The sequence below is a fragment of the Salmo salar genome, chromosome 04, assembly GCF_965601325.2.
Source record: "Salmo salar chromosome 04, fSalSal1, whole genome shotgun sequence".
In the NCBI taxonomy this organism is placed as follows: Eukaryota; Metazoa; Chordata; class Actinopteri; order Salmoniformes; family Salmonidae; genus Salmo; species Salmo salar.
The window spans coordinates 16,143,711-16,160,456 of NC_138294.1; the positions used below are offsets into that span (position 1 = coordinate 16,143,711).

Consider the following 16,746-nt stretch of genomic DNA (forward strand, 5'->3'; position numbering starts at 1 on the left):
GGTGTTGTATCTGGTCTGTAGCTGGTCTCTCTCTGCAGTTGAGTTGGTCTTATAAAGGGAAACACTCTAGAACAAGTTGTTATTTTTATCCTCAAAATCTTTGATGACTCTGTTATCTACAAAGTATAAACACATAGTTACTAGGTAAAACACCAGGTAAATAGGACTAGTAACCAGCACTTCTTACAACTAGGTGATAAGCAATGAAAGTGAACACAAACTCATGGTAGACAGCCAGGCCTATGATCCCAGCCAGTAGAACACACAGCAGCCCCAGACACACTGCAGCAACTAGGAAGGGTCTCTTCCCTGATCTATCAGGCTCTGTGGAAACATACAAGAGACTTTTACGTTGATATTTTGTGTGTGTGTGTGTGTGTGTGTGTGTGTGTGTGTGTGTGTGTGTGTGTGTGTGTGTGTGTGTGTTACCTGAGTGCTGGTCTCCTGGTCCATTATTAGGAGCAGTGTCTGCTGTCTCTTCTCTCTTGGTGCTGGTCTCACCGTCTCTCAGGGTGTCTGCACTGATGTAGATATCCACAATCCCCTTCTCCATCTCACCTCTGTCAAACTTGATCTTCTTGGTCGTATTTGGCTCAGCATAGATGACCTTTGACATCTTTAACAATGCCTGGGTCTTTCTATGTAGGTCTACTATACATTAAGTCTCTGCTTCTAGAATTAATGTGGTGGTCTTCCAACATGGCCGCCAGGAGGAGTCGTACGTCAACTGCCAGCCCTCTATACGTTAAGTCTCTGCTTCTAGTGATATCTCTGTCTCTGAGTCATCTGTGTCTCTGTCTGTGGGACTGCTGTAGGTGTTAACTCTAGGATAGTATCAACAAAATGACACGGGTAGTTGTGGCTATGCTAATACAAGGAATAGAACAAGTTTGTATGTGTGCATGTGTGAGAGATTGTTACAGTGGTTATTCTAAACCATTTTTTGTGACATATTATGAATCATTCCATGTCTCTACATGGTCATCTTGTCCAGAGTATTTCTCAACACAGTCCTCCTGCCCAGGGAATGGGACTTGCTATTTGTGATGATGGACAGGACACTATCATACCAGGAAGATATAGATCATAGAGGGGAAGTGGAGAACAAAGACGCTGTTAACATATATTAAATATTATATGTAACAGCCCCAAGATAATTCAGGGAGTTTCCAGAACTCCCCCTTCCTTTCACCTTTCTGCTGATCTGGACCCTCTGTTTACTCCCAAATATACATCAACATGTTCAGGAGGTCCAGGACTACAAACATGGGTCATTATAATGTCCATACAATAGATTTTACACCACAAGATTGCACCACGTGGATATTGAGGGTAGGTATGCTTAACCTGTGAGGATGAACCTGATTGGTTGATTAGTTTGAGTGACAGCTGGTTGAACCACTGAAAATATCCACTTCACTTCCCTCTTTTGGGACCCATATAGGGGAACAACAATCAAATATGAGCATTTGATATTGTGCTTATATGTAATGTGACAAAGGCTTACTGTTAAAGATTATTAAGTAAGATCCTTTGATAACCTTTGATAACTCTACTACACTCATTGATTGGTGATACAGTCAACTCCTACACAGTGTATGTAATGGTGGTTTGGTACTGTTGAAAATGTTTGCACCAGGCCTAAATTGGAGCATGTGAATGTCTGCAGAATATATTTGAATTGGAAATTATGTGAATGCACAAAGTCAAATGTACTGACTTCATGTTGAACCTGATGACGTGTGAAGCATAACCACTGGTACACAGGAAGTTACTAACAACAAATAAGTAGGACTTTTATTAATATGATACTACAAACAAATACAACAATAGGTGTGTGTGTGTGTGTGTGTATGCGTTTGTGTACGTGCATGCAAGTGTTTGTGCGTGTGTGTGAATGAGGGTGTGTGTGTGAGAGAGAGAGAGAGAATGAAGGAGGAAGTTGTGTGCACTGTGTGCTGCTGTATGTGTTACAGTATGTTGTCATGGTGATGTTAAACCACTTTCTCACAAACCCAGTTGAGTTTGCTGTCACATGACAAGTCATTCCATGACTTTCGAGGACTCTGTTCTTTATGTATATGAACACAGTCCTCCTCACCATATTCTTCTGGTTTGTCACCACCATTATCAGGCTGATATGGAGACCAGTACCTACAGGGTTAAAAACAGTCAGATATCATGGTTCATACCAGTACCTACAGGGTTAAAAACAGTCAGATATCATGGTTCATACCAGTACCTACAGGGTTAACAACAGTCAGATATCATGGTTAATACCAGTACCTACAGGGTTAAAAACAGTCAGATATCATGGTTAATACCAGTACCTACAGGGTTAAAAACAGTCAGATATCATGGTTCATACCAGTACCTACAGGGTTAAAAACAGTCAGATATCATGGTTAATACCAGTACCTACAGGGTTAAAAACAGTCAGATATCATGGTTAATACCAGTACCTACAGGGATAAAAACAGTCAGATATCATGGTTAATACCAGTACCTACAGGGTTAAAAACAGTCAGATATCATGGTTAATACCAGTACCTACAGGGTTAACAACAGTCAGATATCATGGTTAATACCAGCACATACAGGGTTAAAAACAGTCCGATATCATGGTTAATACCAGTACCTACAGGGTTAAAAACAGTCCGATATCATGGTTAATACCAGTACCTACAGGGTTAAAAACAGTCAGATATCATGGTTAATACCAGTACCTACAGGGATAAAAACAGTCAGACATCATGGTTAATACCAGTACCTACAGGGATAAAAACAGTTAGATATCATGGTTAATACCAGTACCTACAGGGTTAAAAACAGTCAGATATCATGGTTAATACCAGTACCTACAGGGTTAAAAACAGTCAGATATCATGGTTAATACCAGTACCTACAGGGTTAACAACAGTCAGATATCATGGTTAATACCAGCACATACAGGGTTAAAAACAGTCCGATATCATGGTTAATACCAGTACCTACAGGGTTAAAAACAGTCAGATATCATGGTTAATACCAGTACCTACAGGATTAAAAACAGTCAGATATCATGGTTAATACCAGTACCTACAGGGATAAAAACAGTCAGACATCATGGTTAATACCAGTACCTACAGGGATAAAAACAGTCAGATATCATGGTTAATACCAGTACCTACAGGGTTAAAAACAGTCAGATATAATTTTTTATCACCAGTACCTACAGGGTTAAAAACAGTCAGATATAATTTTTTATCACCAGTACCTACAGGGTTAAAAACAGTCAGATATCATGGTTAATACCAGTACCTACAGGGTTAAAAACAGTCAGATATCATGGTTAATACCAGTACCTACAGGGTTAAAAACAGTCCGATATCATGGTTAATACCAGTACCTACAGGGTTAATAGCAGTCAGATATCATGGTTAATACCAGTACCTACAGGGTTAACAACCATCAGATATCATGGTTAATACCAGTACCTACAGGGTTAAAAACAGTCAGATATCATGGTTAATACCAGTACCTACAGGGTTAAAAACAGTCAGATATCATGGTTAATACCAGTACCTACAGGGTTAAAAACAGTCAGATATCATGGTTAATACCAGTACCTACAGGGTTAAAAACAGTCAGATATCATGGTTAATACCAGTACCTACAGGGTTAAAAACAGTCAGACATCACAGTTAGAACATCACAGTCCTAAATAATGTACAGACATGTTTCAGCTTAATGTACAGACATGCCACCATCAATGACAATAACCTGTATAGATAAAGGTTGAATGAACTGAACATTGGAGCCTTATTGTCAGAGTAGTTATCATCTCTTACACTGTGGTCAGTGTTATTAGAGCAGTAGTATATTACCTTGGGTTGGTCAGTGGGGTGCCGTCCACCCATATCAAGGTCCCCTTAGTTACAGAGTCAGTCAGACCAATCCAGAATCCCTTGTTGAGGTTGAAGAGAAACTCCTGTTGTTGAAAAAGATAAATATATATTTGTATACGCCTTGCATCTCTCTCTCTCTCTCTCTCTCTCTCTCTCTCTCTCTCTCCTCTCTCTCTCTCTCTCTCTCTCTCTCTCTCTCTCTCTCTCTCTCTCTCTCTCACCTGTTCCTTATCACTGTTTATGATCACCAGGTCTGCTCCTCTCTCCAGACAGTCCTCTCTGCTCTTCTTCCAGGTTTTAGTCTCAGTAGACAGGAAATACCAACTGGATTCAAACTTCTGCCAGCCTTCAGAGCAGTTTTGTTCTACAAGATGAAAACATGAATTTCCTTCAACTTATCACACTGGGTACTTAATGAAAGAATACAGACACACGATAAGGTGTGTTGGATTAATGAAAATGTGTTGCTGTAGGTTTACTCACTGAGATTGGTAAACCTCCCACTAAGAAAATCTCTCTCAGTCTGTAGCTGGTCTCTCTCTTTAGTCAGGGTGTTGTAACTGGTCTGTAGCTGGTCTCTCTCTTTAGTCAGGGTGTTGTAACTGGTCTGTAGCTGGTCTCTCTCTTTAGTCAGGGTGTTGTAACTGGTCTGTAGCTGGTCTCTCTCTTTAGTCAGGGTGTTGTAACTGGTCTGCAGCTGGTCTCTCTCTTTAGTCAGGGTGTTGTAACTGGTCTGTAGCTGGTCTCTCTCTTTAGTCAGGGTGTTGTAACTGGTCTGTAGCTGGTCTCTCTCTTTAGTCAGGGTGTTGTAACTGGTCTGTAGCTGGTCTCTCTCTTTAGTCAGGGTGTTGTAACTGGTCTGTAGCTGGTCTCTCTCTTTAGTCAGGGTGTTGTAACTGGTCTGTAGCTGGTCTCTCTCTTTAGTCAGGGTGTTGTAACTGGTCTGCAGCTGGTCTCTCTCTGTTGAGTTGTGATGACCAATGACTCCATCTGTAAAAGGGAAAAGTTAATGAAACATGTAACTACCACACCATTGATGATTAAGTATGATTAAGTAGGCTACATAAGTCTCAGTGACAGCATACTAAACTTACAGTAGACAGACAGGCCTATGATCCTAGCCAGTAGGAGAACACACAGCAGCCCCAGACACACTGCAGCAACTCCAGAGGGTCTCTTCCACCACTGAACAAGTACTGAATAAAACATAATTAAAGTAAGATCTTTGGTAACGTGTTTTACTGTATCATCCAGGATTGAGACAAATAAAGATATAGTACTACAGGGTAATCTCACCTGTAATGTGTTGTGTGTGTTATTTTTTGGTGTGTGTTAATGCGTGTGTGTGTGGGTGTGTGTGTTCGTGCAATCTTACCTGAAGAAACAACTCCTTCTCTTGGACTGGGCTGGAAGGCTCTTACGTTGGCATATAGTTTTCCATCAATGTCTGTGTTCTTCATTGCATCAGGCTCATCGTCTTCAAATCCATCTGAGTTTTCATAGACTCCCTCGGACATCTTAACACACTTGTGATCAAATACAGTAACTTCTAATTCTAACCTCAACTCTAACATACGTCTCTAGCTGTGTCGTCTCCCTGCACTGTCCTGCGTCTGTGTGACTTTACGTTGTGAAACTCTTTATCAGTCAACCACAGTGTGATATTAACATAACACTGGCCACCACGTGACTCCCACCAGCCTTAGTTTGATAATATAATACATTATATGACTCCCACCAGCCTTAGTTTGATAATATAATACATGACATGACTCCCACCAGCCTTAGTTTGATAATATACTACATGATATGACTCCCACCAGCCTTAGTTTGATAATATAATACATGACATGACTCCCACCAGCCTTAGTTTGATAATATACTACATGATATGACTCCCACCAGCCTTAGTTTGATGATATAATACATGACATGACTCCCACCAGCCTTAGTTTGATAATATACTAAATGATATGACTCCCACCAGCCTTAGTTTGATAATATAATACATGATATGACTCCCACCAGTCTTAGTTTGATAATATACTACATGATATGACTCCCACCAGCCTTAGTTTGATAATATACTACTAGATATGACTCCCACCAGCCTTATTTTGATAATATTATACATGATATGACTCTCACCAGCCTTTGTTTGATAATATAATACATGATATGACTCCCACCAGTCTTAGTTTGATAATATACTACATGATATGACTCCCACCAGCCTTAGTGTGATAATATAATACATTATATGACTCCCCACCAGCCTTAATTTGATAATATAATACATGATATGACTCCCACCAGTCTTAGTTTGGTAATATAATACATGATATGACTCCCACCAGTCTTAGTTTGATAATATACTACATGATATTACTCCCACCAGCCGTAGATTGATAATATAATACATGATATGACTCCCACCAGCCTTAGATTGATAATATAATACATGATGTGACTCCCACCAGCCTTAGTTTGATAATATACTACTAGATATGACTCCCACCAGCCTTAGTTTGATAATATAATACATGACATGACTCCTACCAGCCTTAGTTTGATAATATAATACATGATATGACTCCCACCAGCCATAGTTTGATAATATAATACCTGATATGACTCCCACCTGTCTTAGTGTGATAATAAAATACATGATATGACTCCCACCAGCCTTAGATTGATAATATAATACATGATATGACTCCCACCAGCCTTAGTTTGATAATATAATACATGATATGACTCTCACCAGCCTTTGTTTGATAATATAATACATGATATGACTCCCACGAGCCAAAGTTTGATAATATAATACGTGATATGACTCCCACCAGCCTTAGTTTGATAATATAATACATGATATGACTCCCACCTGTCTTAGTGTGATAATATAATACATGACATGACTCCCACCAGCCTTAGTGTGATAATATAATACATTATATGACTCCCACTAGCATTGGTTTGATAATATAATACATGATATGACTCCCACCAGCCTTAGTTTGATAATATACTACTAGATATGACTCCCACCAGCCTTAGTTTGATAATATACTACATGATATGACTCCCACCAGTCTTAGTTTGATAATATACTACATGATATGACTCCCACCAGCCTTCGTTTGATAATATAATACATGATATGACTCCCACCAGTCTTAGTTTGATAATATTATACATGATATGACTCCCACCAGTCTAAGTTTGATAATATAATACATGATATGACTCCCACCAGTCTTAGTTTGATAATATAATACATGATATGACTCCCACCTGTCTTAGTGTGATAATATAATACATGACATGACTCCCACCAGCCTTAGTTTGATAATATAACACATGATATGACTCCCACCAGCCTTAGTTTGATAATATAATACATATTATGACTCCCACCAGTCTTAGTTTGATAATATAATACATGATATGACTCCCACCAGTCTTAGTTTGATAATATAATACATGATATGACTCCCACCAGTCTTAGTTTGATAATATACTACATGATATGACTCCCACCAGCCTTAGATTGATAATATAATACATGATATGACTCTCACCAGCCTTTGTTTGATAATATAATACATGATATGACTCCCACCAGCCTTAATTTGATAATATAATACATGATATGACTCTCACCAGCCTTTGTTTGATAATATAATACATGATATGACTCCCACGAGCCTAAGTTTGATAATATAATACATGTTATGACTCCCACCAGGCTTCGTTTGATAATATAATACATGATATGACTCCCACCAATCTTAGTTTGATAATATACTACATGATATGACTCCCACCAGCCTTAGTGTGATAATATAATACATTATATGACTCGCACTAGCCTTAGTTTGATAATATAATACATGATATGACTCCCACCAGCCTTAGTTTGATAATATACTACTAGATATGACTCCCACCAGCCTTAGTTTGATAATATACTACATGATATGACTCCCACCAGTCTTAGTTTGACAACATACTACATGATATGACTCCCACCAGCCTTCGTTTGATAATATAATACATGATATGACTCCCACCAGTCTTAGTTTGATAATATTATACATGATATGACTCTCACCAGCCTTTGTTTGATAATATAATACAAGATATGACTCCCACGAGCCTAAGTTTGATAATATAATACATGATATGACTCCCACAAGCCTAAAATTGATAATATACTACTAGATATGACTCCCACCAGCCTTAGTTTGATAATATACCACATGATATGACTCCCACCAGTCTTAATTTGATAATATACTACATGATATGACTCCCACCAGCCTTCGTTTGATAATATAATACATGTTATGACTCCCACCAGCCATAGTTTGATAATATAATACATGATATGACTCCCACCAATCTTAGTTTGATAATATACTACATGATATGACTCCCACCAGCCTTAGTTTGATAATATACTACTAGATATGACTCCCACCAGCCTTCGTTTGATAATATAATACATGATATGACTCCCACCAGTCTTAGTTTGATAATATTATACATGATATGACTCTCACCAGCCATTGTTTGATAATATAATACATGATATGACTCCCACGAGCCTAAGTTTGATAATATAATACATTATATGACTCCCACCAGCCTTAGTTTGATAATATACTACTAGATATGACTCCCACCAGCCTTAGTTTGATAATATACCACATGATATGACTCCCACCAGTCTTAGTTTGATAATATACTACATGATATGTCTCCCACCAGCCTTCGTTTGATAATATAATACAAGATATGACTCCCACCAGTCTTAATTTGAATATATACTACATGACATGACTCCCACCAGCGTTCGTTTGATAATATAATACATGATATGACTCCCACCAGCCTTAGTTTGATAATATACTACTAGATATCACTCCCACCAGCTTAGTTTGATAATAAACTAAATGATATGACTCCCACCAGTCTTAGTTTGATATTATACCTCATTATATGACTCCCACCAGCCTTCGTTTGATAATATAATACATGATATGACTCCCACCAAACTTAGTGTGATAGTATAATACACGATATGACTCCCACCAGTCTAAGTTTGATAATATAATACATGATATGACTCCCACCAGTCTTAGTTTGATAATATAATACATGATATGACTCCCACCAGTCTTAGTTTGATAATATAATACATGATATGACTCCCACCAGTATTAGTTTGATAATATACTACATGATATGACTCCCACAAGCCTTTGATTGATAATATAATACATGATATGACTCCCACCAGCCTTAGTTTGATAATATAATACATGATATGACTCTCACCAGCCTTTGTTTGATAATATAATACATGATATGACTCCCACGAGCCTAAGTTTGATAATATAATACGTGATATGACTCCCACCAGCCTTAGTTTGATAATATAATACATGATATGACTCCCACCTGTCTTAGTGTGATAATATAATACATGACATGACTCCCACGAGCCTAAGTTTGATAATATAATGCATGATATGACTCCCACCAGCCTTAGTTCGACAATATAATACATGATATGACTCCCACCAGCCTTAGTTTGATAATATAATACATGATATGACTCCCACCAGCCTTAGTTTGATAATATACTACTAGATATGACTCCCACCAGCCTTAGTTTGATAATATACTACATGATATGACTCCCATCAGTCTTAGTTTGACAATATACTACATGATATGACTCCCACTAGCCTTCGTTTGATAATATAATACATGATATGACTCCCACCAGTCTTAGTTTGACAATATTTTACATGATATGACTCTCACCAGCCTTTGTTTGATAATATAATACATGATATGACTCCCACGAGCCTTTGTTTGATAATATAATACATGATATGACTCCCACCAGTCTTAGTTTGATAATATAATACATGATATGACTCCCACCAGTCTAAGTTTGATAATATAATACTAGATATGACTCCCACCAGCCTTAGTTTGATAATATAATACATGATATGACTCCCACCAGTCTTAATTTGAATATATACTACATGACATGACTCCCACCAGCGTTCGTTTGATAATATAATACATGATATGACTCCCACCAGCCTTAGTTTGATAATAAACTAAATGATATGACTCCCACCAGTCTTAGTTTTATATTATACTACATTATATGACTCCCACCAGCCTTCGTTTGATAATATAATACATGATATGACTCCCACCAGACTTAGTGTGATATTATAATACATGATATGACTCCCACGAGCCTAAGTTTGATAATATAATACGTGATATGACTCCCACCAGCCTTAGTTTGATAATATAATACATGATATGACTCCCACCTGTCTTAGTGTGATAATATAATACATGACATGACTCCCACCAGCCTTAGTTTGATAATATAATACATGATATGACTCCCACCAGCCTTAGTTTGATAATATAATACATGATATGACTCCCACCAGCCATAGTTTGATAATATAATACCTGATATGACTCCCACCAGTCTTAGTTTGATAATATACTACATGATATGACTCCCACCAGCCTTAGATTGATAATATAATACATGATATGACTCCCACCAGCCTTAGTTTGATAATATAATACATGATATGACTCTCACCAGCCTTTGTTTGATAATATAATACATGATATGACTCCCACGAGCCAAAGTTTGATAATATAATACGTGATATGACTCCCACCAGCCTTAGTTTGATAATATAATACATGATATGACTCCCACCTGTCTTAGTGTGATAATATAATACATGACATGACTCTCACCAGCCTTAGTTTGATAATATAATACATGATATGACTCCCACCAGCCGTAGTTTGATAATATAATACATGTTATGACTCCCACCAGCCATAGTTTGATAATATAATACATGATATGACTCCCACCAATCTTAGTTTGATAATATACTACATGATATGACTCCCACCAGCCTTAGTGTGATAATATAATACATTATATGACTCCCACTAGCATTTGTTTGATAATATAATACATGATATGACTCCCACCAGCCTTAGTTTGATAATATACTACTAGATATGACTCCCACCAGCCTTAGTTTGATAATATACTACATGATATGACTCCCACCAGCCTTCGTTTGATAATATAATACATGATATGACTCCCACCAGTCTTAGTTTGATAATATTATACATGATATGACTCTCACCAGCCATTGTTTGATAATATAATACATGATATGACTCCCACGAGCCTAAGTTTGATAATATAATACATTATATGACTCCCACAAGCCTTAGTTTGATAATATACTACTAGATATGACTCCCACCAGCCTTAGTTTGATAATATACCACATGATATGACTCCCACCAGTCTTAGTTTGATAATATACTACATGATATGACTCCCACCAGCCTTCATTTGATAATAGAATACATGATATGACTCCCACCAGTCTTAATTTGAATATATACTACATGACATGACTCCCACCAGCGTTCGTTTTGATAATATAATACATGATATGACTCCCACCAGCCTTAGTTTGATAATATACTACTAGATATCACTCTCACCAGCCTTAGTTTGATAATAAACTAAATGATATGACTGCCACCAGTCTTAGTTTGATATTATACTACATGATATGACTCCCACCAGCCTTCGTTTGATAATATAATACATGATATGACTCCCACCAGACTTAGTGTGATAATATAATACATGATATGACTCCCACCAGTCTAAGTTTGATAATATAATACATGATATGACTCATTCCAGTCTTAGTTTGATAATATAATACATGATATGACTCTCACCAGCCTTTGTTTGATAATATAATACATGATATGACTCCTACGAGCCTAAGTTTGATAATATAATACGTGATATGACTCCCACCAGCCTTAGTTTGATAATATAATACATGATATGACTCCCACCTGTCTTAGTGTGATAATATAATACATGACATGACTCCCACGAGCCTAAGTTTGATAATATAATGCATGATATGACTCCCACCAGCCTTAGTTTCGACAATATAATACATGATATGACTCCCACCAGCCTTAGTTTGATAATATAATACATGATATGACTCCCACCAGCCTTAGTTTGATAATATACTACTAGATATGACTCCCACCAGCCTTAGTTTGATAATATACTACATGATATGACTCCCATCAGTCTTAGTTTGACAATATACTACATGATATGACTCCCACCAGCCTTCGTTTGATAATATAATACATGATATGTCTCCCACCAGTCTTAGTTTGACAATATTTTACATGATATGACTCTCACCAGCCTTTGTTTGATAATATAATACATTATATGACTCCCACGAGCCTTCGTTTGATAATATAATACATGATATGACTCCCACCAGTCTTAGTTTGATAATATAATACATGATATGACTCCCACCAGTCTAAGTTTGATAATATAATACATGATATGACTCCCACCAGTCTTAGTTTGATAATATAATACATGATATGACTCCCACCTGTCTTAGTGTGATAATATAAATCATGACATGACTCCCACCAGCCTTAGTTTGATAATATAATACATGATATGACTCCCACCAGCCTTAGTTTGATAATATAATACATGATATGACTCCCACCTGTCTTAGTGTGATAATATAATACATGACATGACTCCCACGAGCCTAAGTTTGATAATATAATGCATGATATGACTCCCACCAGCCTTAGTTCGATAATATAATACATGATATGACTCCCACCAGCCTTAGTTTGATAATATAATACATGATGTGACTCCCACCAGCCTTAGTTTGATAATATAATACATGATATGACTCCCAACAGCCTTAGTTTGATAATATAATACATGATATGACTCCCACCTGTCTTAGTGTGATAATATAATACATGACATGACTCCCACCAGTCTTAGTTTGATAATATACTACATGATATGACTCCCACCAGCCTTAGATTGATAATATAATACATGACATGACTCCCACCAGCCTTAGTTTGATAATATAATACATGATATGACTCTCACCAGCCTTTGTTTGATAATATAATACATGATATGACTCCCACGAGCCTAAGTTTGACAATATAATACGTGATATGACTCCCACCAGCCTTAGTTTGATAATATAATACATGATATGACTCCCACCTGTCTTAGTGTGATAATATGATACATGACATGACTCCCACCAGCCTTAGTTTGATAATATACTACTAGATATGACTCCCACCAGCCTTAGTTTGATAATATACTACATGATATGACTCCGATCAGTCTTAGTTTGACAATATACTACATGATATGACTCCCACCAGCCTTCGTTTGATAATATAATACATGATATGACTCCCACCAGTCTTAGTTTGACAATATTTTACATGATATGACTCTCACCAGCCTTTGTTTGATAATATAATACATTATATGACTCCCACGAGCCTTCGTTTGATAATATAATACATGATATGACTCCCACCAGTCTTCGTTTGATAATATAATACATGATATGACTCCCACCAGTCTAAGTTTGATAATATAATACATGATATGACTCCCACCAGTCTTAGTTTGATAATATAATACATGATATGACTCCCACCAGTCTAAGTTTGATAATATAATACATGATATGACTCCCACCAGTCTTAGTTTGATAATATAATACATGATATGACTCCCACCTGTCTTAGTGTGATAATATAAATCATGACATGACTCCCACCAGCCTTAGTTTGATAATATAATACATGATATGACTCCCACCAGCCTTAGTTTGATAATATAATACATGATATGACTCCCACCTGTCTTAGTGTGATAATATAATACATGACATGACTCCCACGAGCCTAAGTTTGATAATATAATGCATGATATGACTCCCACCAGCCTTAGTTCGATAATATAATACATGATATGACTCCCACCAGCCTTAGTTTGATAATATAATACATGATGTGACTCCCACCAGCCTTAGTTTGATAATATAATACATGATATGACTCCCAACAGCCTTAGTTTGATAATATAATACATGATATGACTCCCACCTGTCTTAGTGTGATAATATAATACATGACATGACTCCCACCAGTCTTAGTTTGATAATATACTACATGATATGACTCCCACCAGCCTTAGATTGATAATATAATACATGACATGACTCCCACCAGCCTTAGTTTGATAATATAATACATGATATGACTCTCACCAGCCTTTGTTTGATAATATAATACATGATATGACTCCCACGAGCCTAAGTTTGATAATATAATACGTGATATGACTCCCACCAGCCTTAGTTTGATAATATACTACATGATATGACTCCCATCAGTCTTAGTTTGACAATATACTACATGATATGACTCCCACCAGCCTTCGTTTGATAATATAATACATGATATGTCTCCCACCAGTCTTAGTTTGACAATATTTTACATGATATGACTCTCACCAGCCTTTGTTTGATAATATAATACATTATATGACTCCCACGAGCCTTCGTTTGATAATATAATACATGATATGACTCCCACCAGTCTTAGTTTGATAATATAATACATGATATGACTCCCACCAGTCTAAGTTTGATAATATAATACATGATATGACTCCCACCAGTCTTAGTTTGATAATATAATACATGATATGACTCCCACCTGTCTTAGTGTGATAATATAAATCATGACATGACTCCCACCAGCCTTAGTTTGATAATATAATACATGATATGACTCCCACCAGCCTTAGTTTGATAATATAATACATGATATGACTCCCACCTGTCTTAGTGTGATAATATAATACATGACATGACTCCCACGAGCCTAAGTTTGATAATATAATGCATGATATGACTCCCACCAGCCTTAGTTCGATAATATAATACATGATATGACTCCCACCAGCCTTAGTTTGATAATATAATACATGATGTGACTCCCACCAGCCTTAGTTTGATAATATAATACATGATATGACTCCCAACAGCCTTAGTTTGATAATATAATACATGATATGACTCCCACCTGTCTTAGTGTGATAATATAATACATGACATGACTCCCACCAGTCTTAGTTTGATAATATACTACATGATATGACTCCCACCAGCCTTAGTTTGATAATATACTACATGATATGACTCCCATCAGTCTTAGTTTGACAATATACTACATGATATGACTCCCACTAGCCTTCGTTTGATAATATAATACATGATATGACTCCCACCAGTCTTAGTTTGACAATATTTTACATGATATGACTCTCACCAGCCTTTGTTTGATAATATAATACATGATATGACTCCCACGAGCCTTTGTTTGATAATATAATACATGATATGACTCCCACCAGTCTTAGTTTGATAATATAATACATGATATGACTCCCACCAGTCTAAGTTTGATAATATAATACTAGATATGACTCCCACCAGCCTTAGTTTGATAATATAATACATGATATGACTCCCACCAGTCTTAATTTGAATATATACTACATGACATGACTCCCACCAGCGTTCGTTTGATAATATAATACATGATATGACTCCCACCAGCCTTAGTTTGATAATAAACTAAATGATATGACTCCCACCAGTCTTAGTTTTATATTATACTACATTATATGACTCCCACCAGCCTTCGTTTGATAATATAATACATGATATGACTCCCACCAGACTTAGTGTGATATTATAATACATGATATGACTCCCACGAGCCTAAGTTTGATAATATAATACGTGATATGACTCCCACCAGCCTTAGTTTGATAATATAATACATGATATGACTCCCACCTGTCTTAGTGTGATAATATAATACATGACATGACTCCCACCAGCCTTAGTTTGATAATATAATACATGATATGACTCCCACCAGCCTTAGTTTGATAATATAATACATGATATGACTCCCACCAGCCATAGTTTGATAATATAATACCTGATATGACTCCCACCAGTCTTAGTTTGATAATATACTACATGATATGACTCCCACCAGCCTTAGATTGATAATATAATACATGATATGACTCCCACCAGCCTTAGTTTGATAATATAATACATGATATGACTCTCACCAGCCTTTGTTTGATAATATAATACATGATATGACTCCCACGAGCCAAAGTTTGATAATATAATACGTGATATGACTCCCACCAGCCTTAGTTTGATAATATAATACATGATATGACTCCCACCTGTCTTAGTGTGATAATATAATACATGACATGACTCTCACCAGCCTTAGTTTGATAATATAATACATGATATGACTCCCACCAGCCGTAGTTTGATAATATAATACATGTTATGACTCCCACCAGCCATAGTTTGATAATATAATACATGATATGACTCCCACCAATCTTAGTTTGATAATATACTACATGATATGACTCCCACCAGCCTTAGTGTGATAATATAATACATTATATGACTCCCACTAGCATTTGTTTGATAATATAATACATGATATGACTCCCACCAGCCTTAGTTTGATAATATACTACTAGATATGACTCCCACCAGCCTTAGTTTGATAATATACTACATGATATGACTCCCACCAGCCTTCGTTTGATAATATAATACATGATATGACTCCCACCAGTCTTAGTTTGATAATATTATACATGATATGACTCTCACCAGCCATTGTTTGATAATATAATACATGATATGACTCCCACGAGCCTAAGTTTGATAATATAATACATTATATGACTCCCACAAGCCTTAGTTTGATAATATACTACTAGATATGACTCCCACCAGCCTTA

General features: G+C 36.5%; 1 protein-coding gene across 1 annotated transcript; it reads right to left on the reverse strand.

Annotated features, from left to right (window-relative positions):
* Window positions 1-1,800: 1,800 nt before the first annotated feature.
* On the reverse strand, window positions 1,801-5,499 carry LOC123742566 (uncharacterized). Its single transcript, XM_082974138.1, has 6 exons — window positions 5,263-5,499; window positions 4,982-5,083; window positions 4,371-4,877; window positions 4,109-4,251; window positions 3,867-3,970; window positions 1,801-2,154 (listed from the first exon to the last, which is right to left on the reverse strand). The coding sequence occupies exons 1-6, from the start codon at window positions 5,459-5,461 to the stop codon at window positions 1,995-1,997; spliced, it is 1,215 nt and encodes a 404-aa protein (XP_082830264.1). The 5' UTR covers window positions 5,462-5,499; the 3' UTR covers window positions 1,801-1,994.
* Window positions 5,500-16,746: the final 11,247 nt, after the last annotated feature.